This window comes from Panulirus ornatus, chromosome 42 (genome assembly GCF_036320965.1).
Source record: "Panulirus ornatus isolate Po-2019 chromosome 42, ASM3632096v1, whole genome shotgun sequence".
Classification (NCBI taxonomy): Eukaryota; Metazoa; Arthropoda; class Malacostraca; order Decapoda; family Palinuridae; genus Panulirus; species Panulirus ornatus.
In genome coordinates this window covers 12559954-12585633 of record NC_092265.1, presented here as the reverse complement: position 1 = coordinate 12585633, position 25680 = coordinate 12559954, and the positions used below count along the sequence as shown (strand labels likewise).

Below are 25680 nucleotides of genomic sequence, written 5' to 3'. Positions count from 1 at the left end.
CAAGGAAGTCTGCTGATGCATTGGTCGTACCATGGTGAAACCTCCCATTTTGTACATCCTGGTTAAAACTTTCCCACTGTACTCACCCCAGATGGTTACTGATGTACTCTTAACATGTGCTCGTAGCCCCATCATCATAAGGTAACTTAACGTTATTTGATATATATACTTTTATCATGCACTCTTAGTGATGTTTACTCTTTCATATATGCTTATGGTGAATGATGTTATCCAATATATATATATATATATATATATATATATATATATATATATATATATATATATAATATATATATATATATATATATATATATATATATATATATATATATATATATATATATATATATATTATTACCAATACATGTGATAATAGTTCATCTAGAGCTGTCTACTGCGTAGATAAATAGACCTTATGGCTATATAGTATAGAGCTTTACCATTTCGTGTAGTTTGCTATTAGCCGATGTTTAATGTAATTAACCATTTTAAATTATTCCAGGAAACTTTTGAAACAAGAATAACACAGTAAACTATAAACGCAACAGAAAACAGCCGCCAGGGTCATTTTCTCCGTTTTCTTTGATTGTAATTTCCTCTTCTTGGAGGTAAAGTAATCAACACTTTCCCGCCCCTCGAACGTTTAAAGACAATCCCACATACTAGTATACGTTCGTTAGCCCAACCCGAACGTCCTTGTCTGTCTGAGGATCCTGTTTTCAGGAGTTTCTGTTTCATTCGTGCTTCGGCCGCCCAGCATCTTGCATAGAAAAGAGCATGTGCACACCTCAAGTGTTTTAAGAGAAACTATCCTAGTGTCTGCTATAACAGTAAGGTTTTACAGTAACTTCTTTAAAGGGTGTGTTGTTACGAATGTTCACCTATTTAAAGGGTATGTTGTTACGAATCTTCACCTATTTAAAGGGTGTGTTGTTACGAATCTTCACCTATTTAAAGGGTGTGTTGTTACGAATGTTTATCTAAAGTGTTTGTAGTTACGTGGAACGTGCAACATAAGCGGTGATGTCGAAGTGGTCTGTGAACAAGTGTTTGTTAGTCACTAGTGCTAGTGGTGGAATTTCCTGAGTTACAGTTAAATTATCACGTGCCAAAGCTGGTGTTCATCATGAGTAAAGTTTCAGTGTTGATAATATACAGCTGCAGACATGGATAAATCTCTCAACGTCTCTGGTCAACAACAGTGATATCTGGCAACTCTAATGCAGTAAACAAGTTTTTTTTTTTTCTGAAAGAACGCGCACAGAACGTTTTCAGTTGTGACGGACTTGGTGAGTGATTGACAATGATGTTTCTTGTATTTCTTATATATTCACGGTAAAAGACATATATATATATATATATATATATATATATATATATATATATATATATATATATATATATTCTATTGTTGACTGGTTGGTAAGGTTATTTAATGTATGTATGACTCACGGTGAGGTGCCTGAGGATTGGCGGAATGCGTGCATAGTGCCATTGTACAAAGGCAAAGGGGATAAGAGTGAGTGCTCAAATTACAGAGGTATAAGTTTGTTGAGTATTCCTGGTAAATTATATGGGAGGGTATTGATTGAGAGGGTGAAGGCATGTACAGAGCATCAGATTGGGGAAGAGCAGTGTGGTTTCAGAAGTGGTAGAGGATGTGTGGATCAGGTGTTTGCTTTGAAGAATGTATGTGAGAAATACTTAGAAAAGCAAATGGATTTGTATGTAGCATTTATGGATCTGGAGAAGGCATATGATAGAGTTGATAGAGATGCTCTGTGGAAGGTATTAAGAATATATGGTGTGGGAGGAAAGTTGTTAGAAGCAGTGAAAAGTTTTTATCGAGGATGTAAGGCATGTGTACGTGTAGGAAGAGAGGAAAGTGATTGGTTCTCAGTGAATGTAGGTTTGCGGCAGGGGTGTGTGATGTCTCCATGGTTGTTTAATTTGTTTATGGATGGGGTTGTTAGGGAGGTGAATGCAAGAGTTTTGGAAAGAGGGGCAAGTATGAAGTCTGTTGGGGATGAGAGAGCTTGGGAAGTGAGTCAGTTGTTGTTCGCTGATGATACAGCGCTGGTGGCTGATTCATGTGAGAAACTGCAGAAGCTGGTGACTGAGTTTGGTAAAGTGTGTGAAAGAAGAGAGTTAAGAGTAAATGTGAATAAGAGCAAGGTTATTAGGTACAGTAGGGTTGAGGGTCAAGTCAATTGGGAGGTGAGTTTGAATGGAGAAAAACTGGAGGAAGTGAAGTGTTTTAGATACCTGGGAGTGGATCTGGCAGCGGATGGAACCATGGAAGCGGAAGTGGATCATAGGGTGGGGGAGGGGGCGAAAATTCTGGGAGCCTTGAAGAATGTGTGGAAGTCGAGAACATTATCTCGGAAAGCTAAAATGGGTATGTTTGAAGGAATAGTGGTTCCAACAATGTTTTTTATGGTTGCGAGGCGTGGGCTATGGATAGAGTTGTGCGCAGGAGGATGGATGTGCTGGAAATGAGATGTTTGAGGACAATGTGTGGTGTGAGGTGGTTTGATCGAGTGAGTAACGTAAGGGTAAGAGAGATGTGTGGAAATAAAAAGAGCGTGGTTGAGAGAGCAGAAGAGGGTGTTTTGAAATGGTTCGGGCACATGGAGAGAATGAGTGAGGAAAGATTGACCAAGAGAATATATGTGTCGGAGGTGGAGGGAACGAGGAGAAGAGGGAGACCAAATTGGAGGTGGAAAGATGGAGTGAAAAAGATTTTGTGTGATCGGGGCCTGAACATGCAGGAGGGTGAAAGGAGGGCAAGGAATAGAGTGAATTGGAGCGATGTGGTATACCGGGGTTGACGTGCTGTCAGTGGAGTGAATCAAGGCATGTGAAGCGACTGGGATAAACCATGGAAAGCTGTGTAGGTATGTATATTTGCGTGTGTGGACGTATGTATATACATGTGTATGGGGGTGGGTTGGGCCATTTCTTTCGTCTGTTTCCTTGCGCTACCTCGCAAACGCGGGAGACAGCGACAAAGCAAAAAAAAAAAAGAAAATATATTTTCTTTCATTCATACTATTCGCCATTTCCCGCATTAGCAAGGTAGCGTTAGGAACAGAGGACTGGGCCTTTGAGGGAATATCCTCACCTGGCCCCCTTCTCTGTTCCTTCTTTTGGAAAATTAAAAAAAAATGAGAGGGGAAGATTTCCAGCCACCCGCTCCCTCCCCTTTTAGTCGCCTTCTACAACATGCAGGGAATACATGGGAAGTATTCTTTCTCCCCTATCACCAGGGATAATATATATATATATATATATATATATATATATATATATATATATATATATATATATATATTTTTTTTTTTTTTTTTTTTTTTTCCCATACTATTCGCCATTTCCAGCATTAGCGAGGTAGTGTTAAGAACAGAGAACTGAGCCTTTGAGGGAATCTCCTCACTTGGCCCCCTTCTCTGTTCCTTCTTTTGGAAAATTAACGAAAGGGGAGGATTTCCAGCCCTCCGCTCCCTTCCCTTTTAGTCGCCTTCTACGACACGCAAGGAATACGTGGGAAGTATTCTTTCTCCCCTATTCCCAGGGATATATATATATATATATATATATATATATATATATATATATATATATATATATATTTTTTTTTTTTTTTCTTTCATACTATTCGCCATTTCCCGCGATAGCGAGGTAGCGTTAAGAACAGAGGACTGGGCCTTTGAGGGAATACCCTCACCTGGCCCCCTTCTCTGTTTCTCCTTTTGGAAAATTAAAAAAAAAAAAAAACGAGAGGGGAGGATTTCCAGCCCCCCGCTCCCTTCCCCTTTAGTCGCCTTCTACGACACGCAGGGAATACGTGGGAAGTATTCTTTCTCCCCTATCCCCAGGGATAATATATATATATATATATATATATATATATATATATATATATATATATATATATATATATATATATATATATATATTGCACAAGCAAAACTGATTATGTTGCAATAAAATCGAAGTTTTCGATTTCAATATCGTACATCAGACTCCTGATCTGTCGTGGAACCCATCTGATGAAGTGGTAACGTAACACAAGTTTTGTTCCTGGATGGTAAGTGTTATATCCTAATTGCTTATGCATAAAAAGAAGAGTAAAAGGCTTGTATTCCTTTCAAACTTTGCTCTTGTGACCAGGAGAGTGATATTTTGAGAATTATCTATTTCCAATTGGACAACTGACGAATTTGCACGTATTTATTCACATAAAGTCAAAAAACAACATATAAATCAAAATTAACATGTATTTACACTAATGTTAAACGTAAGTTCTCACAAAAGATTTAGAAGTGAGTAGTTTTTCGATATTTACGTTTGTGCTGTATATCATACGAATAAGACCCCACATATAGTCTCATATCATGTTCGCATTATATGTTCCTTGGTAACTGCGTTCATAGTCCAGTACATTCTGGTGGAAGCGCTCGCCTTGCTCCGAATACGCTCCCATGTTCTTGAATTCATCAAGATGAGCGTCAAGGGTCATCCTGCAGCCAATTTTGCCGTAGTTCTTCACCATAGTCTCAACCAGCTCCACATAGCTTTTGGCCTTGTGATTGCCCAGGTAGCCCCGAACCACTGCCACAAAGCTGTACCAAGCTGCTTCGTCCTTCCTAGTGAGCTTCTTTGACACCGGCTTTAAGATATGCCTCAGAGACAGCTTAGGAAAGAAATCTTGAAGGTGCTTGAAGGCTACAGACTCCTTTTCTAGAGCTGTGACAAATTGTATCACAAGGCCTAATTCTATGTGCAATGAGGGTTCGGATACATGCTAGCACCTACATTCTTGCCTGTCCGACGTTTAGAAGGGTCCACCATGCACAAGGAGCAATTGCTTGAGAGGTCAGTGGGTTCCCGCCAAAGTCTTGGAATAGCGAACTTCATGGCTCTCTTTTCCCCTCTGTACCATCCTGCAAAAGAACAACATAAAGTTGTGATTATGAAGAGAATTGTATATTTGTATATAAATTCATTTTACCCGTGACTAATGTGCAAGAGATTCTCAAAATATTCCATACGATGTTTTTTTCAATAACATTAAGATTTTGGAAAAGATTTCAAATTTTAAAAAAAAGATGTTGAAACAAAATTCCACCATCCAAACGAGCATCAATTGTCTATCTTACCTACCATTTTTTTTTGTCTTTAGTGCTCGAAGGTGAAATGAGGTGACCAAAGTCTGTCTTGATCCCCGACAGGCATAACGAAATATTCCATGTAATTCTCGCACATCTTAGCTGATGCTGCCACGGAGTACTTTTTCGCTCTTGTTTTGATAAATTGGCTGCAGACATAGCAAAATGCGTCTGCCGGATGCTTGCAGCCTCTAGATGCCATCTCAGAAAATGTATGTATATGTATCCACTTAGGCAGCTAGATATACACTGAACTGGTTGGCTTAAGGCCCATATATTTGTACTACTATTTATATTACTGGAAACTTTTAAAAAATTCTATATCAGTTACTCAGCACTGAATCTATCTGGAATGTTCTGGAAAATAGGTAAATTTCAAAACATCACTGTCCTGATCACAACAGCAAAATTTCAAGGGAATAATAGCAATTTCCAAATTTTTTTTTTTTTTTTAGACATCATCAATTAGAAAATAACACTTATTACCCAGGACAAAAATAGAAGTAAAAATTTGTTACACAGTGAAATATATACTTGAACCACAGTATAGATGTTACCGTAATGAATAAAGAAAAGGTCAAACAATAATTTGTGAGATATAGATAATTGAAACCACTGAAGTTTCGCACGTCAGTACAGATAGATAACCTTCCACCGCTGCAGCACTGAGGAACTTATCTGATTGTCGTTAACAGAGAATGATTGTTCGACTTTACCGAACCATCCCATTAATCAAGGACGGATAAACAATGTATAATTCAATAACAATAACAATTACCTTGTTAAAGATGTAGCTTAATCCATAAAATTCTGTTATTAAGTACTAAAATGATTACATGGAAATATTTCATGATAATTCGCTTCATGTGTTTTGTTTCTGTTGACCAGAGGAAGCATTATACTTTGAATTATCATTTCAAGCATTTTAGACTTTTATTTAGTAACATTACATCGAAGAAAGTTTAGTTTGCCCTTAGAAGATATCCCGAATTATTACCTCCATTTTCTGCGGTTTTTCTTCGTAAAATACATTTACGTTTAAAGTTAGTGGAGAACCTAGTCCTCATGAATACGTCACTACGATTCTGTGGTTGATATATTGTTTGGTGGCCATCAAGTCTTGCAATTGATTATCTAGATGATTTAGAGTTAAAACATATCATTATTCACCTTCCAATTAATCCGTGTTTGTCGGCCCCAGGAAGAAATATGTACTATTTTGTCTTTCAATGTATAGAAGCTTTTCATCATATATTTCAATTTCTCATTATATATTTCAATTTGCATCAGAATCCCAGCATTGGGCTTATTTTTTCAGGCTGAATGCCATTCTAGGGTTGAAATATTGATTTGCATCTTCAACAATCTGCATCACCGCACATTTTTCCTTTTGCATCTTAACACACAGTGTATATGAGGGTAATGGGGCACGTGAAACGGCCGGGGGGAAGCCTGGCTGTGGATAGGGAGCTGTGGTTTCGGTGCATTGCACATGACATTTAGGGAATGAATGTACGAATATAGTGCAAATGAACGCGAACTTTCATAAATCACATTATACCCTCCAACAGCCAGGACTCAAACCCAGTACCTTTTGCGATGTAGTTGGAAACACTAACCGCTCAGCTATGATCGCAATCATAACCGACTGGTTAGCGTTCCCAGTTACCACGCAAAAGGTCCTGGGTTCGAGTCCTGGCTGTGTGTGTGTGGGGGGGGGTTAACACACACACACAATATATATTGTCCCTGGGAATAGGGGAGAAAGAATACTTCCCACGTATTCCCTGCGTCTCGTAAAAGGCGACTAAAAGGGGAGGGAACGGGGGGCTGGAAATCCTTCCCTCCCGTTTTTTGATTTCCCAAAAGAAGAAACGGAGAAGGGGGCCACGTGAGGATATTCCCTCTAAGGCCCAGTCCTCTGTTCTTGGCGTTACCTCGCTAACGCAGGAAATGGCGAATATGTATGAAATATATATATATATATATATATATATATATATATATATATATATATATATATATATAGAGAGAGAGAGAGAGAGAGAGAGAGAGAGAGAGAGAGAGAGAGATGAACAGACTCCACCTGTATGTTATGAAGCTGCGAGTGGAAAGTCATCTTAGGTGAGGTTGTATCACCGTCAGTGGACGAGAGGGAGTAAAGCATCATGGAGGAGTATCTCCCTCCAGAGGGGTCCTTCAATTCACTACCGAAGGGAACGCAGCCTCCAAACTGCAGGAGCCCCACAGAAGAAATACTGGAGTTAATTATTATCATTATTATTGTTACTATTATTGTTATTATATATTATATATTATATATTATATATTATATATATTATTATTGTTATTATTGTTATTAGCAGTAGTAGTAGCAGTAGTAGTATTATATTATTAAAATTACTACATTCCAGTGAATGTAGGCGACACAGTGTATAAGATATAGCTATAATTTCGATGGATTTCTTTTTTTTTCTTTAAGATCAAGGAAAATAAACTTTAGGCGTCGCCAACTATTTAGTTTGGGAGGTCATGGCTGAAAAGAAAAAAATAAGACATATGTACCATATAAATGCTTAGAAACTTTGACAATTATTCAATGTAAATTTTACATTATACATAGAAAATTCTATCAGCGCAGATTACGACATAGATTTATCATATAAATGCATAGAAATTCAGACATTTATTCAAGGTAAATTTTTCATTGTATAATGAAAGTGTTAACAGTGCGGATTACGAATATTTACACAAACCACTGTAACACAAAGGCAAGGGAAAATGATTATGCTGGTGGCGGACAAGAGTCAATGAATCATATATGATATGACAATAATACCTGGTATTTGGCAGAAGGCTGGGTGGAGGTAGGCAGAAGCATGGAAAATGGACTTCAATACGGACAAGTTAGTGATGTATTTTGGTGAGAAAAGTATAAAATCAAGAATGTAGAATTCTCGATAAGCCATTATTAATACAACAAAAAAGTTATAATAATTTTTTTTCTAGTACTTGTCCGCCGTTTCCGTGTACCGAGGTAGCGCCAGGAACAAAAGAAAGGCCGAATTCGCTCACTTTCATTCTTTAGTTGTCATGTGTAACGCACCGACACCGCAGCTCCCTATCCCACATCCAGGCCCCACAGACCCTTCCATGGTTTACCCCTGTCTTCTCACACGACCTGACTTAAAATTTGCAAAGCAATGCCCAGCTGTGTATAATGAAGCAAAAGTGTTAGATTTCAAAGCTAGACCGTAGGATACAGGACTCCACACTTCATCTTCCTAGTCAGACGTCACTTAAAATACGATGTTTAGTCCTTTTCATAAGATTGGATCAAAGAATCGAAGAAAAACTAGATGGTATAAAGAATAGCAACATAAACATTAAATCGTCGCTCTGAAATTATCCTTAGAGGAAAAACGCAATTACAAAGATACGTTAACTTAAAAAGCGCAAATTCCAAGACTACCATAACACTAAATTATGACGAAAACAACCGGCACGAAAATGTCCTCACATTAAACAGATTTAAACACCAGTGATAACGATATGAAGGGAAGGTGGGAAATGTACAAATAATAGTTAAAATTTCTTCAGCTGCACAGTTGCAGATCACTGAAATAAACCACCATCAGATGTCAGAGTGTGGACCTTTTCAAGCAAGGGGACCTGGGACAATTATGAATAAATATCACGGCTTGACACAATACCTGTGACAATTTTTTCCCTCAGTTTTGATCTTTCTGGGGAATACCGTTTCAACACTAAAGTAGGATGAATATTCCCATAAAATTTCCACGGTAGTCTACCCTCTACATAGTGCATGGTGCTCCTTCTCAGCTGTCTCTTCGTTGTTTGTTGCGTCGAAAGACGAGGAACTTACGAAACTATTACTCTCCCCCAGCATCATGAAGTTATCATAGACCATTAGGTCTTCTGTCATCTGATCTTCCCATGTACTCCATCCCTCCCCGCCTGACACGCCGCCCAACACCAGCCTGGTACCCGCCTCCCGACTTACTCCGCTCTCCCGACAACGACGCCCGACACCAGCTGGTGCACGCCTCCCAATCTACTCCCTCCCAACCACCCTTTATCCCCGACGCGACAAGCAACTTCCTAGCAAGAGGCGGATGTTGCGGGGGGAGATCATTTGACAGGTGAAGCAAAGCAAGTCTGGCATGGAATAGTTGTGGTATTGTAAGAGAGTGCAAGGAAAGTGTGGTGTGGGGTGGTGAGTGTGTGCTCAGATGGAGTGCGGGAGGCTTGGTGTAGTACAGTGATGCCTAGTGTGGCCAGACGAAATGAGGGGTAAGATACAAAGTACAAAGAAAAACAGATTCTTCGTGGCTACTAATGTCAATACAGCAAATATTCTAATTGTCGTTATTATCAGCGAGAAGTGGTGGTGGTGATGGTGGAGGTCGTGGGACAGCAGCCGTGAATGAGAGGGTGATACTAGTCTAGGGGGTGGGAGGGTCAAACCAGGAGTCGAGGGAGGCGGCCACGCTGCTCATGTGGCAGAGCGGAGGGAAGGACAAGAGGCAGAGCTGGTGTGCGCCTCTCACCCACACTGGAGTGCATGCAAGGTCTCCTTACTCATGAATATGACGTTTCCTAGCTATTCTTAGCATCACTTCTGCACTGGCTAAGCAACAAACTTCTACGAAAATAGCCTTTGTCTTCTTGCCTTCAGATTTTTCCGACTTGCATCAGAAAATCCAAATCTTACAAGGTCTCTTATTTCATGAATTGTAAATTATTTGGAAATCCCTTAATTTCTAGAGCATTCTGTTAATATCGGTTCCGGGTACGATTCCACTACGATCCGAAAGTCAGTAAACTGTCCCCGAGACGTGACAAATCCCGAGAAATGCCTAACCACAATTCGCAGTACAGATGTGGCTGTTTTAACGGTGGTGTTGGTGCCAAGTGTGTGGTGGGCCCAGGCGGGGTAACGTGGAGGCGGAGGGACACGGTCCCAGCAGTATCTCTCTTCGCAGCTAGCCTGACGTGCTCTATCCTCACTCTCTCAGAGTCAGATACATTTCTCTCGGCTTAGAAACCCAAGTGTAAGAATTGATTTTGCTAAATCTACTCTTCAGACAGGACGAATGACTGGGTTTCATTTTTTTAAAACTTTTCCTCTACAAAGAGGTCATTCAGTGACGACTGAAGAAAATTGGCTTGAAAAAATTTGTGTTGATTTACGTAACAGTTTGTAAATGAAATGTGATTGGGATAAGGCTAGTTAATTGAAGAGAAAGTGGTGTCAGTGTTGTGAAGTGTGCGAGCAATGATAATGGTGGCTTGAACCACTGGAGCAACAACAACATTCGTCAAGCAAACACGCGGGCGTTTGTCTGAGCGTACCTCCCGCGGAACCTCACTCTCTACTACATTCTTACAAACTGATATGGATAAGGAATATCCGTATACAGTTTTCAATTTGTGGAATACACCATTTCATTTGTACTATGTCTACATAGGGACTTGTAAAAAAATAAACTGGGAGTCAATCAAAACGTTAACCTATGACTGACGCGTCTGAATTTTCAAACTCTTGATTCCTTACTGGTCTCAGACCTGTTACCTACCCATTTTCCCAGATATTCCGACTACTCTCACCCGTATCACTTACAAATCCTCCAAAACCCTTCGTATATTACCAATCTTCAACCAAGACTTTGGCGTCTGTATCAGTCAGACTCCTAATTTCCACCAGACTTCAACCCTGACATGTAATTCATCCAGACTCCCTAAGTCATGATCTGTAACTTATCCAATACCCCTAAATCATGATTCAGGTGCACTTCCAATCGATCTTTGTTCTGAATTCAGTCGCTGTTTTTGTTCGTGACTCTCGCCAACAGGGAGGCTGAGTTTTATGTTTGAGGTAACTCGTCCAGAATCACACACGACAACCTACCCAAACTCAACCTAGCAACCCTGACCTGATTTTCACCTTCGCTTGAACAGTCGTTATATATTTGACCACATTTCCAATTGGGGTAGGAAAGGTATTTTACCGTTTCCTTAAGAATAGATTTACTTGAAATCAAAATACACTTTATAAATTTTTATTATAATATAACCTTACAGTTGCTTTGATCATACCAGACCTAGGCTGTGTTAGGTCTGTTACAAGACAGCTCCTCCACCGTAGTTACACGGCCTTTTTGGTCATGAAGGATTTTATCAGCGCCTAGTAACAAAATGGCTTTACTACGTTCACATGAAAAACTTAAATAATTCACAGGATACGATTTGATGATAAAATTCCCAAGCGGCCATCGTTGGTGCTTACGAGGACTGTCAACAAACACTGGAGATCACCCTCCTTGAGAGGCAGCGCTTATTCATCACACGGCCGCCGCCCGCGTGTATGAAGATTAAACTTATGACTTTATCCGGTAAAAATTTAGTATTCTTACTTCAGGAAACACGGTTAACGGTAAGTGATCCTTTAACTACGAATATTTTGTAATGTAGGAAGTCTTTCGCATCGCCGCCGATTGGTATTTATAAAGGAGGTGACAAGAAAAATTATAGATGCCATAAGTGAAAACTGGAAATTCAGTAGCAAGTGGCCTTCACTGAAGTAGGTAAATACTTCGCCAAAAAATGTAACAAGTATTTTGAAAACGATACTAAAGTTATTTCACTGGGCACCATTCAGCATTGAAATACACGATTTTATTTATTCATTTTTTTATGCGGGAATAAAATGAATCCGTTATCTTGTTATCTCCGTTAAACCAAATGGGAATTCAGTGCAACACTGAGCTATCTTGATTCTCACTTTCTTCTAAAAGACAGAGTGTAGGGTTGTGCTACTCTTGGCGCCTCGTACCTTACTTTCGCTATACCTTGTGTCCACTGGGAACCAAAACTGTGTTCGTAATAATGTGTTCATTGACTTTTGTTATTCCTGGGAACCAAAACAGAACTGCAAGTAGTCTTGGTTATATCGTAATGTACCATGCGGCATCGGCATTGGCCAGGGTGCGTAAGGACTGGTCTGGTTCAGACCAAAGCCTTAGTAACTTGGGTAAAACATGAAAATAAGATTAATTTTCTGTACGGAACACATTTAGATTTACTGTGTACTGGAACGTGGTGTGCGAAATCACCGCCGTTCCACGGAGAGTAATCACACATGATAAAGATTTCTAGAAATCTGATACTTTAATCAACAAGACACCGCGGTACTTCCCCAGCCGTCCGGTAACAATATCGGTCTCCTGAAATTTCATTTCCAGCTTCTTTTACACAATACCGGTGACCGTATTTTCTTAAGTCTCTTTGGGTTATTGGCAACAATTAATTTTCATAACATTCTTTCACTGATGGTATCATATCCGGTGTGAATATCAGGATGTGAAGTCTCAACACTTACGGGGATTCCCGCCCAACGGCAAACGGATGTCAGTCCGCAAAGCTAAAACAACAATGATTATGTAAATCATATAATTAATGCCATACGTTACCGTAAAATATATAATGGATAAAGAAAATCACTGCCAAAGTACTTCTGAAAGAATGATGATAAATTTCCAGTATGATGTCTTATAGCAATGGTGCGTTTATTGGCCCCAGTTGCATAGTGATCGATAGGATGTGAAAGCGATGGATGCCACTATCATAGTCACTTCCTCTGCCACTGTCAAACACATATGTCAATACAGCATCTTCAAAACAGTTGCAGTATCACTGGATATAGTACTCTTAAAGGATCAATTAGTTGCACCAGATGGATTTGAAATCTCGATGGGCTTGCCACTCGATGTCTCCCTTTTGATAATAATTTTTACTTTACTTCCCATGTTGCTTAAATCCTTTAATGTAAATGTTGCCTGCAGCAACAATAATACCGTAAAGAATATCTTAATCAGGAACTCACTAGAAAATTCTCCTGGATGCATCTATAAAGTGCCATGTAGATATTGTGATGTTTTATGTTGGGCAGACTGGTAAGGATCTTTCTGTTCGACTTAAGCAACATGAATACATTATAAGAACAGGACAAGAATCAAATGCCTTGTTTAATCACGTTAAAAACTATCATCACTGTACTGACTGGAATAATGCCATCTGTTATTAACTCGAACTCCAGTACCACGAGAAATATCATTGAATCTTCTATTATCAAATACACAAAGAATTATAACCTTAATATTGGTGAAGGTCTATACAAATTGGATAACTTTATTGTTGAAAAAAATTGTAAACAATTCCCCTTCTTGTCCACATAATAAGTTTATGATACACTCGTTGTCTGTCTTGGACAATCACTTGTTTACCAAATGGCGTCCTAGCTACGTCTCTTCGTTGTATATCAACTGACATATTTCTTTCTTGTATCTCCCCTGATGATAATGTGATTATTACACGAAAGTGCACTTGGGAAGTTATCGTATTTCATTTTCCCCGTGGACTCATAGCAATATACTTGATCACGTGCAAAATTGTGATCCTTTTCAATATATATATATATATATATATATATATATATATATATATATATATATATATACATATATATATATAGCAGTAGGTCACAGTGATGCGCGTGATCTGAAACACTGTTAGTCCAAGTGCATTTTCGTTTCATTATCTCGTGGTTAGCATTATATATATATATATATATATATATATATATATATATATATATATATATATATATTTATATATATATATATATATATATATATATATATATATATATATATATATAGAGAGAGAGAGAGAGAGAGAGAGAGAGAGAGAGAGAGAGGACTAGAAAAAAATACTGCCCAGGCATATCCTGCGTGTGGAAGGCGACTGAAAGAGCGGAAGTGGTAGGCTAGAACCTCTCTCCTCTAGCTGGATGGTTATATGGGCATCAGGCCTGTGAAGTGCTAATCATCAATGCTGTCAGCATCGTTTTAACAACCTCCCGAAAAGTCATTCACATTCACTTCTCGTGTTACAGATATTTATAAGACCACATACACCTTTACTACGAACGTGTCCCATCTCGTTCTTGTATTACTTTCCTAACGAAAGAACGGAAGAAGGAAGGAGCCATGTAAGGATTTTTTCCCTCTAGGTGTGTCTGGTACCATTATACCTTCAGGTCATCATAAGCGCTTGCTCACTGGCAGTCAAACCCTCGGAACTAAGATGGGCAGTGCTGCTATCTGTGAATTTGGTGCTATCTCGCTCACAGGGAAATATCGATATATATATATATATATATATATATATATATATATATATATATATATAATCAGAGATAATTTTTATGATGTATATATAAGCTATTCAAAGTATAGTGAAATATAGCACGTGATCTGAACATGATTTTTTTTTCACTTTAAGGATCACAAAAACAACTGTTTGAGGGGCTACTACAATCCCTAGATTACAGACCGCTAATACCGCCAGTGCCGAAGGACTCAGACCTCCAAAAGACGTAACTTAGCAGTGAAAGAAAATCGGAAGGAAAGGAAGCAAGATGTCCTCCAGTGAGATGGTGGAGGAGCCGAGTGTGTACAAACTGAAAGAGACCGGCGAGAGGCACTGCCGCTGCTACAAACATGGGGACCACCAAGATGGCAAATTCCTCCTGGACGGTGTAGAGAGCATCAGTCTCCAGAAGTCTACTTACTACAGCCGCGTCGCTAATGAGGTAAGGTCCCATCCATATCTTCGTCCTTAAAATGAAAACGAGAGAATCTTGAACACAGGTAAACAAGTTTCGCCTCACTAGGATCTTAACTGTAATTGGTAACGATCCCTAGGTACCTTAATCATACACGTCTTTCCAGTCCCTGCCACTTTGAACTATCCTGCGTGGATCGCTTCCGTCACTATCATCTTTACCTTCAGGTCATCATAAGCCTGTGCAATAGCATAGCTTGCTCACTGACAGTCAGACTCTCGGCACCGTAACGGTAGGCAGTGCTGCCATCTGGAAACTTGCCGCTGACCAATTCACTAAAAAAAAAAAAAAAAGTTTGGTCTTCCATTCCAATAAAAATCTAAATGAAGCTAGTACATACAGGAGGAGCAAGTTTCAGTCAAATGTATTCAAACATCACAAGGAAAACTCTAAACCAAGACGTGCATATTGCAAGGCTAAATTAGCAACCCAGCGGAGGAATCTCAAGGGCACAGGAGTGGGGGAAGCGTAGCTCGTCCTTACTCCTCTTACCAAGTTTGATATATTTTCCATATCTAACGAGGCTTGAGGTTAAGGTCAGTAGCTTTCGTTCATGTAAATAAAAGACGAAAAATGAAAGTTTTCTGTGTGCTGTGGTTATAAAATCTTAAAGTCTAGGGTTGTGGGATATCGGTCCATAGCACAAAGTACAGCCACCATTCAACAGCAACAAAATAATCTTATATAACTTGCAAGATGAATCAAACAAAGTACCAATTAATGGTAACAAGTGAGTCATGACTAGCCTGAATAATGGCCGAAATAGTTAGCAGACAATGATAATTTCGACAATGTGGTATGCCGGGGTCGACGTGCTGTCAGTGGATTGAACCAGGGTATGTGAAGCGTCTGGGGTAAACCATGGAAAGTTTTGTGGGGCCTGGATGTGGAAACGGAGCTGCGGTTTCGGTGCATTACACATGACAGCTAGAGGCTGAGTGTAAACGAATGTGGCCTTCGATGTCTTTCCTAGCGTTACCTCGCGCGCGCGCTCGGTTGGGGGGGGGGGGATTTTATTTCATGTGTGGCGGTGGAAATGGATGTATATGTGCGTGTGTGGACGTTTACGTATGTACATGTGTAAGTGGATGGGTTGGGCCATTCTTTCGTGTTTCCTTGTGCTACCTCGCTAACGCGGGAGACAGCGACAAAGTATAAATGAATATATATATATATATATATGAAATGGCACCCCCCTCCCCCCCCGCGTGCGTGCGAGGTAGCGCTAGGAAAAGACAACAAAGGCCAGATTCGTTCACTCACAACACACACACACACACACACACACACACACACACACACACACACATATATATATATATATATATATATATATATATATATATATATACTGGGTGGTATGCCTATCATACCTTACTCTTTTATTTACCTGTCACTCGTGTTCACTTAACCACTTTTTGAAACCAATGATAAAGAAAATTCAAAAGATTTTGAAGATTAAGGGAAAGAAATGGAGACGAATCAATATATTGGACATCAAAGAATAAGTTTGTAACACAGCATGAGGTAATGTACTATGTGATACAATTATAAAGAGAAAAACTTGATGAAAAAGCGAAGCCCCCTGACACAACTGAAATGAAATACCCATATCATGCTGGTTAGTCGATTATTTGGATTTTTAGGTGTGTCGACTGCTAAGGTCATTAAAGTCATCAACGCCGTTATGAAGTCCAGTAGAAAAGTCTTTAATACCTAAGGGGCGTTCAAGATAATTCTAAGACCACACATAGTACTTGCTTGGTTATTTGGGGTGTTCAGCTATAACCGCCCATCGAAGTGTTTTCAACACCTTCAGGTATTACCTTTAAGACTATTCATACCCCTCACTGCATGCATAGCCATTACGTAAATTGGTCCCCTGCTGCTACTAAAACAGACAACGGGAAACGACCCGTGAATACGGTCATTTAATTGGCTGAATGCCGATGAATAGGGTTTCTGGATGGTTGACTGAATGACGATGAATACGGCCTATTGACAAGCCGGATGCCTGTTCTTAATGGACGGCTGAAGGTCGATGTATGCTATTGCCTGCTTGACTTAACTGAATTGAATTAGCCAGCGTCCTTAACTGGCTGGCATCCTGTTCTTATTGGGATTACCTATTTGTTGAGTATGAAGAATGAGTTTCACACTTGGAGCCCCATCTCTCTGAACTTTAAAACTGCAGAGATTTTGCCATCAGGCAGGACAAACGCGTACCGTTCACCGAACGAAAGTTTAGTTAAGAATGAAGAATCATGCGAGATATGTGTCGTCAAATGTTAGTTTAAGACGGAGAGTGTGGGCTTGTGTACTGAATGTCAGCACTACACGTTCATGTGTGGTAGAAAGAAAAGACAGGAACCTGGGCTAGGGAAGGGAACTTTTCAGTCACTATAGTGATGCTAACTGCCTCGCCGTCACTAACCCTCCCGATGCTCAAGCGGTAACACCACCATGGTCAGTAGATGCCACAGAAGCACCGTACCTATAAGACGTCATTGTCAAGTTACAACCATAAATCGAGAAGACAATATCCTTTTCAGGTGATTCTCAGACACACGTATGGATGGGAAGGTGAGAGTAAGCGAAGGATGTGGTATCTGCGTATCGCCTTTCATGTATATATACGAAAATCAAAACACTAATATGTGTCTGACCTGGCAATAACACACCTACCTTCCATTGATTGAGCTGTGGACGAGTTGCAGTGTGAGGAATTTACGTACCACAGACATGAGGTGATGATGATATAGTCTTGTTTATATAATGAAATGTATAATGCCGGTGAATGGTTGATTGTCTATCAGATACGGGAAGTGGAATCGTTTAAAAAAGCGAAAACTCATATCTGAACTCAAGACGCGTGATGTAAAAGTTTCCTATAGACTGGGTCTGGAGTCCATCCAGACCCCATTTGGGGGTTGAGGTGGCAAACGGCCCATTAATGCGTTTGGTGTTTCGCTAAACGATGATCACTAATTCGGGAAATAATCATTTTCTTCCATAATCTCTTCCCAGTATGGTATATCTAACAGTACTTGACGATCTTAGAGAATGAGGACAGGTTACCTTTAAAGCAATCAAGTTCTTGGTGGTAATTTAGGTTTTCGGAGTATCGACTGTTAAGGTCATTAAGGCCGTCGCGTTAATTTTAATCACCAATCGAAGAACTTTGGAACACCATCAAGATAATTCTACGACCATACTCGTTCTCGCTGCATATATGGCTCTTCTTAGTATATCGAGGCACAGTTTCTCAGAATAAAGAGGGTTATTTACACTTCGAGGTACTGAGACTCAGTTTGCTGAAAAGCTTCATGTGTCTGCTATTAATTTCGACAAAAACATTAAGAAAACCAACCACGTTTATTTACTGGGGCTGGCCTCTATAAGCACTAGAAGCATAATATAGCACTGGATCTAACAGCAAGGTCTAGAATTTTCTTGGATCTATGAACGCACTGTTTTTTCATGAAGTGTGTCTTATAAACAGATGACCTTGCTCCACTAGACTTATTTAATGGCGACGAAAGCACCTTTGGCAGCTTAGGAAGTAAGCTGGACACGCAACTGGCGCCCTTCCTCATGCATTCTAACCCCTTGTGTATCACAGTGCGATACTTGGGTAGGATAGCATGACCTTTGAACTTATCTAAATATCAGGTCAAAATCTTAGCCATGATACCATAACTTAAGGTCGTCCCATTGTGTTCAAGAGTCGTATCAAGTGTCCTGTTGGCGTATTCATGGGAAAGACTGAAAATTCCAATTTCCAAAACTGGAATGTTCGTTTTCTTGAGATGGCATTACAAACAATAAATGTTATAGGAAAAAACACAAAATAACATAAGTGATGTCAAGCACAGGTTCTCCCTCCCGTATATCTCTCACACCACGATTTACGAGAGCGATCCCAGTCTGCCTAGTGACGCGGAACTCAGTATCTCCTCTAAAAGTACTAATATTTGCTATCAACAGGCGGATTACAAAAGAAAAAAATTGTTTTCTGCAAGTTATAACCCAGCTGCACCTTAGGAGAATCTCATAAAAGATTAATAGTTTCTATTTTATACTTAGACTGCTCGACGACCTTCACTATGACATACCAACACTGTTGCTTGGGGTTAGGGAGAAGCCAAAGATCTGAAGTATAGGGTGAGACAGCTGGTCTGAGTTTTGTGGTGAGGCGGTGCAGCCGGGCACAAGCAAGCCAACAACTTGGCCGGGAACCCGGTAAACAATGCAATGCCACCAACTAAGCACTTTCTTCCTCACAAGAATGTTCCTGACGACATCACTTATAATATTATCATGCATACATCAAGACAGTGCCACCGACGTACTTGGTTAAGGCTCTGTGAAAGAATATCTCATGATTCACTTTTAACTCCCACCACTATACCATCACCTCTTCCCTCCACTTTTTTTTTTTTTTTTGTACCTGCATACGGGTGTAGGAGGCTGCAATCAATATTGGCCCCGCATCAAAATGAAGCGCCCTAAAATCATCTGCCCTATTAATATTAATACGTTCATGGTCCGAGAGAGAGAGAGAGAGAGAGAGAGACAGAGAGAGACAGAGATGTGGGACCCTGCAGCTGCTGGGTCTCCATACTAGATAGGGCCCAATACTGAGAAGCCTACAGCAGTCACCTGCAAGTTTGTCGGTTTGATAGCATGCAGGGATCTTGTTGCATCATTGACTGCGACCGTGTGATATACCAGGTTTAAAACTGCATTGTTTACAGTCTTAGAATTTCAAAGGTTTCCTTTGATATTTCCTCAAACATTAAAATAAATGAAGGTCACATGTGACGACGTTGTCTACTCAGCGTTGCGTTCCATGAGCAAATCACCGTGTAATTAGTCATCATTGGCAACCGTTCTGCTTTTCTCCTTTTATTTATGTCACAAGTACCAGTTTGCAATACATACATAAGAATATTTATAGTGTTTCATAGAAGTTGGCAGTCTTAGTGGCGACATAAGCCAAACACATGAACAAAAGCCTTCATGTACAAGGAAAGGCGAAATTCCACTCACGATGAGTATTTACTGAACCGGAGTTACTAGCACTGTGGCACAGAAATAGCCGAGCACAAGCGACCAGAAATCTCACTGCTGGCGAAACTTACTCGACATTTCTGAAAGAAGATGGTCGCCGGTATCCTATTACCAGACTCGGCTGTTACCAGTGTACACAACCAGTACTGGTTTAACGCTTCACCACTACTATATAAATGGTGTAACAAGACTATCATTGTGTCACACTCCACCCTGAAGTAATACATGTAACTGGTGTGACATACAGCCATGGTGTAGCACATCATCACCATGGTGTCACCACTATGGCGGAACACCACCTCGATCTTGCATTCCACTGCCCTGGGTCAGTAGCATATCATGATGGTGTACCATAGCAGGCCAGTGGAGTGATAGAGCACCCTCACTGGTTTTCAAAAGCACTGCTACTGATAAAGCACCACTCCTGCACTAATGATGAAAGTGCCAGTATTTTTGTGTAACTGGTATAACTCCTTCACACAAGCACTACACTAAAACACTGCTGGTAATGCAAAAGGCACCAATGTTAAAAACTGAACAACAAGAATCGGAAACCAATATTTACAAAGCTTTGGAACTAACATCTCCGTACGCTAAAACTAAGGCTGACAATGCAAACATTTAACCAGATAGGAAGGTAAAACAGAACACACAAACCTGCCAAGTTGTACCTTGTGTATTTTGCCTTCGAAGGCCATTAACTATTTGCAGCGCTTGCTTTAGGGTTCAATGTCACTTACAAGATCGAAAGCACAGTATCATTACTTCCAAACACTATATATTGTTAAACTTTTAACAGATTTCTTTTTGCCTTACTAGTACTTGTTCCTCGGCTTTGAAGTATTAGCTAATATTTCAGTACCCTGAAGTTAACGCTGCAAACACAGTATAGGTTCGGAAGGTCAAAACTGAATCTACAAGCATACTGAGTTTTGATGTTACTACGCCTGTATAAAGGAGGTTTCAAACTAATAATGTAAAAATTAAATGAGACGGCTTGTTCACGGTATTCAGTTGTTCATGGCGTGTCAGTTAACATATACAAATAATAGTAAGTTATAATAATAATGATACTACTACTACTAATAATAATAATAATAATAATATTAATAATAATAATAATAATAATAATAATAGCAATAATGATAATGAAACCAATAATGCTACTCATTCAAGTGAGTCTAACTGGTTTTGAAGTAACTGCAACACCATACAGTGAAGTTTAACACTTAAGCTAGGTTTCCACTTTAGCACTGCATTACTTTAAAGTTAACACTTCAAAAAGATAGCATGCTTGAGAGGTGATTTAGCATTATACTAATTCTTACTATGGCTTTTGGCAAGCATCAAATTATATATATATATATATATATATATATATATATATATATATATATATATATATATATATATATATTTCGGAGTGGTTCTTTGCCAAACGGTAGGCAGCAATAGGCCAAACATCATTTGGCCTGTGTGTTTTTTCTTTACCTTTCTGATTTGACTGGGTAGTTTATTTTCCATAGCGCCACCCCAGTTACGCTGACAGACTAGGGTTTAAAAGGTCAGGGAGGCTACGGTGTTTGCCACCTAGATTATTTTTGAGTTTATTTTCTTTTGCACTTCCTCTGTGTTAGGTTGAAAGCTCACTCGAGTGTCGTTACGGTAGGCTAGGCTCGAAGAACGTCTTACCCAAAGGTTGATCGTGATGGAAAATGGATTGGTTTGAATTTTCAACTCAGTTTACCAAGACATACAACTGTCTGCGATAGGCTCTCTCGTGACCCCCATCTCCCCCCCCCCCAAGACTTGGAGTAATAGATATTTTCGTTCACCACAATATATGTAAAGATGTCAGAGTTTGAGAAAACTACTCGGTTGGAAAAGGTCATAAATCCAGTAATAAGTTATTAATGAAGATCAGTTCACTAGGCAAAATACTATTTAACACACTAATGTCGTACAATCAACAAAATAACCAGTGCGTTGTTTTTCTCTAATGATCAATACTAAAATTCGTATGCTTTGTAATGCTAAAGCAAACCGGGTGGCCTATTTGTTTAGGGAAATGCAGGACTGGCATTTTCCTCAGTGATGCACCTGACCGTGTGACTGGTAACGGCTGGTGTAGCCATCATCATACCCATTTACGGCAAGTAATGCCAGGAAACTCTTGACACGAAAGCTGCTTATGGCAGATGTTGGGTGGTAACGCTAGCATTTGACCCACGTACGAGGTAATTTCAACATCAGATCCGCTTAAAGCAACTGGTACCTGTTTGTGATACGATTCTTACGATGGACATCTATGGATGATGTTCTCAAGGAAAAAAAAAAAAAGGAGGCTATTTACTTACGTAACTGTTGTGCTTGCAGCGCCTTCGCCCTGACGTCCGGGTGAACACGTACTTCCACTGAAACTGTATTTCATTTCAGTTGTGTTGGGGGCTTCGCTTTTTCATTGGGTTTTTCTCTTTACAGTTTTATCAGATAGTACATTACCTCACGCTGTGTTACAAACTTATTCTTTAATGTACAGTCTATTGATTCGTCTTCATTTCTTTCCCTTAATCTTCAACATCCTTTGAATTTTTTATATCATTGGTTTCAAAAAGTGGTTAAGTGAAAACGAGTGACAGGTAAATAAAAGAGTATGGTATGATAGGCTTACCACTCTCTCCCTCTCTCTCTCTCTCTCTCTCTCTCTCTCTCTCTCTCTCTCTCTCTCTCTCTCTCTCTCTCTATATATATATATATATATATATATATATATATATATATATATATATATATATATATATATATACTTTTTATTTCATACTATTCGCCATTTCCCACGTTGGCGAGGTAGCGTTAAGAACAGAGGACTGGACCTTTGAGGGAATATCTTCACCTGGCCCCCTTCTCTGTTCCTTCATTTGGAAAATTAAAAAGAAAAAAACGAAAGGGAAGGATATATAAACATGTTTACCAAATGGCATCCTAGCTTCGTCTCTTCGATGTATATCAACTGAATTATATTTCTCTCGTGTGTGTCCCCTGATGATGTGATTATTACGCGAAAGTGCACTTGGGAACTTTTCGTGCTTCATTTTACCCGTGGACTCATAGGAATATCTTGATCACGCGCAAAATTGTGATCCTTTCCAATATATATATATATATATATATATATATATATATATATATATATATATATATATATATTTTTTTTTTTTTTTTTTTTTTTTTTTTTTTATACTTTGTCGCTGTCTCCCGCGTTTGCGAGGTAGCGCAAGGAAACAGACGAAAGAAATGGCCCAACCCCCCCCATACACATGTACATACACACGTCCACACACACAAATATACATACCTACACAGCTTTCCATGGTTTACCCCGGACGCTTCACATGCCTTGATTCAATCCACTGACAGCACGTCAACCCCTGTATACCACATCGCTCCAATTCACTCTATTCCTTGCCCTCCTTTCACCCTCCTGCATGTTCAGGCCCCGATCACACAAAATCTTTTTCACTCCATCTTTCCACCTCCAATTTGGTCTCCCTCTTCTCCTCGTTCCCTCCACCTCCGACACATATATCCTCTTGGTCAATCTTTCCTCACTCATTCTCTCCATGTGCCCAAACCATTTTAAAACACCCTCTTCTGCTCTCTCAACCACGCTCTTTTTATTTCCACACATCTCTCTTACCCTTACGTTACTTACTCGATCAAACCACCTCACACCACACATTGTCCTCAAACATCTCATTTCCAGCACATCCATCCTCCTGCGCACAACTCTATCCATAGCCCACGCCTCGCAACCATACAACATTGTTGGAACTACTATTCCTTCAAACATACCCATTTTTGCTTTCCGGGATAATGTTCTCGACTTCCACACATTTTTCAAGGCTCCCAAAATTTTCGCCCCCTCCCCCACCCTATGATCCACTTCCGCTTCCATGGTTCCATCCGCTGACAGATCCACTCCCAGATATCTAAAACACTTCACTTCCTCCAGTTTTTCACCATTCAAACTCACCTCCCAATTGACTTGACCCTCAACCCTACTGTACCTAATAACCTTGCTCTTATTCACATTTACTCTTAACTTTCTTCTTCCACACACTTTACCAAACTCCGTCACCAGCTTCTGCAGTTTCTCACATGAATCCGCCACCAGCGCTGTATCATCAGCGAACAACAACTGACTCACTTCCCAAGCTCTCTCATCCCCAACAGACTTCATACTTGCCCCTCTTTCCAAGACTCTTGCATTTACCTCCCTAACAACCCCATCCATAAACAAATTAAACAACCATGGAGACATCACACACCCCTGCCGCAAACCTACATTCACTGAGAACCAATCACTTTCCTCTCTTCCTACACGTACACATGCCTTACATCCTCGATAAAAACTTTTCACTGCTTCTAACAACTTGCCTCCCACACCATATATTCTTAATACCTTCCACAGAGCATCTCTATCAACTCTATCATATGCCTTCTCCAGATCCATAAATGCTACATACAAATCCATTTGCTTTTCTAAGTATTTCTCACATACATTCTTCAAAGCAAACACCTGATCCACACATCCTCTACCACTTCTGAAACCACACTGCTCTTCCCCAATCTGATGCTCTGTACATGCCTTCACCCTCTCAATCAATACCCTCCCATATAATTTACCAGGAATACTCAACAAACTTATACCTCTGTAATTTGAGCACTCACTCTTATCCCCTTTGCCTTTGTACAATGGCACTATGCACGCATTCCGCCAATCCTCAGGCACCTCACCATGAGTCATACATACATTAAATAACCTTACCAACCAGTCAACCATACAGTCACCCCCTTTTTTAATAAATTCCACTGCAATACCATCCAAACCTGCTGCCTTGCCGGCTTTCATCTTCCGCAAAGCTTTTACTACCTCTTCTCTGTTTACCAAATCATTTTCCCTAACCCTCTCACTTTGCACACCACCTCGACCCAAACACCCTATATCTGCCACTCTGTCATCAGACACATTCAACAAACCTTCAAAATACTCATTCCATCTCCTTCTCACATCACCACTACTTGTTATCACCTCCCCATTTATATATATATATATATATATATATATATATATATATATATATATATATATATTCTTTTTCTTTCAAACTATTTGCCATTTCCCGCATTAGCGAGGTAGCGTTAAGAACAGAGGACTGGGCCATTGAGGGAATACCCTCACCTGGCCCAGTTCTCTGTTCCTTCCTTTGGAAAATTAAAAAAAAAAAACGAGAGGGGAGGATTTCCAGCCCCCCGCTCCCTCCCCTTTTAGTCGCCTTCTACGACACGCAGGGAATACGTGGGAAGTATTCTTTCTCCCCTATCCCCAGGGATATATATATATATATATATATATAACTGGTGAGAATGGTCTTTATCATGGATCAGGTAAATGTAAGATAAAGAATCAGACATGATCGAAATTTTCTACTTTATTTAGTGTTGGTGAAGTAATTAGAAAAGGATCTTAAAGTGCGATTTAGATGAAATTCTAGCCACAGCACTGCGAAATATATTTCACTTGCTAGCGTTATTTGAATTTTCCTCTGATCTTTGCATGTCGATCATTTGTTAAAGATGAAATTTTCTGAAAACTTTCACTATCTGGGGATGATAGGTAGATTATGTACGCATTAAAGCGTGGTTATATATAACCACTTTGGT

General features: G+C 39.7%; 1 protein-coding gene across 7 annotated transcripts in view; it reads left to right on the top strand.

The window, feature by feature from the left end:
- The window catches only part of LOC139761909 (calpain-B-like), a 52857-nt gene that overhangs the window by 3734 nt on the left and 23443 nt on the right, over positions 1–25680 (top strand). For 2 of the 7 annotated variants that reach the window (XM_071686535.1, XM_071686529.1), the window contains exons 1-2: positions 10096–10249; positions 14541–14850. In XM_071686535.1, coding sequence (XP_071542636.1) covers positions 14677–14850 — 174 coding nt within the window. In that variant the 5' untranslated portion in view covers positions 10096–10249; positions 14541–14676. Of the gene's footprint in view, positions 1–1242; positions 1293–9320; positions 9338–10095; positions 10250–11481; positions 11632–14540; positions 14851–25680 lie in introns of those variants that run through there. The other 5 variants (XM_071686534.1, XM_071686533.1, XM_071686532.1 and 2 more) reach the window with 5 other exon arrangements.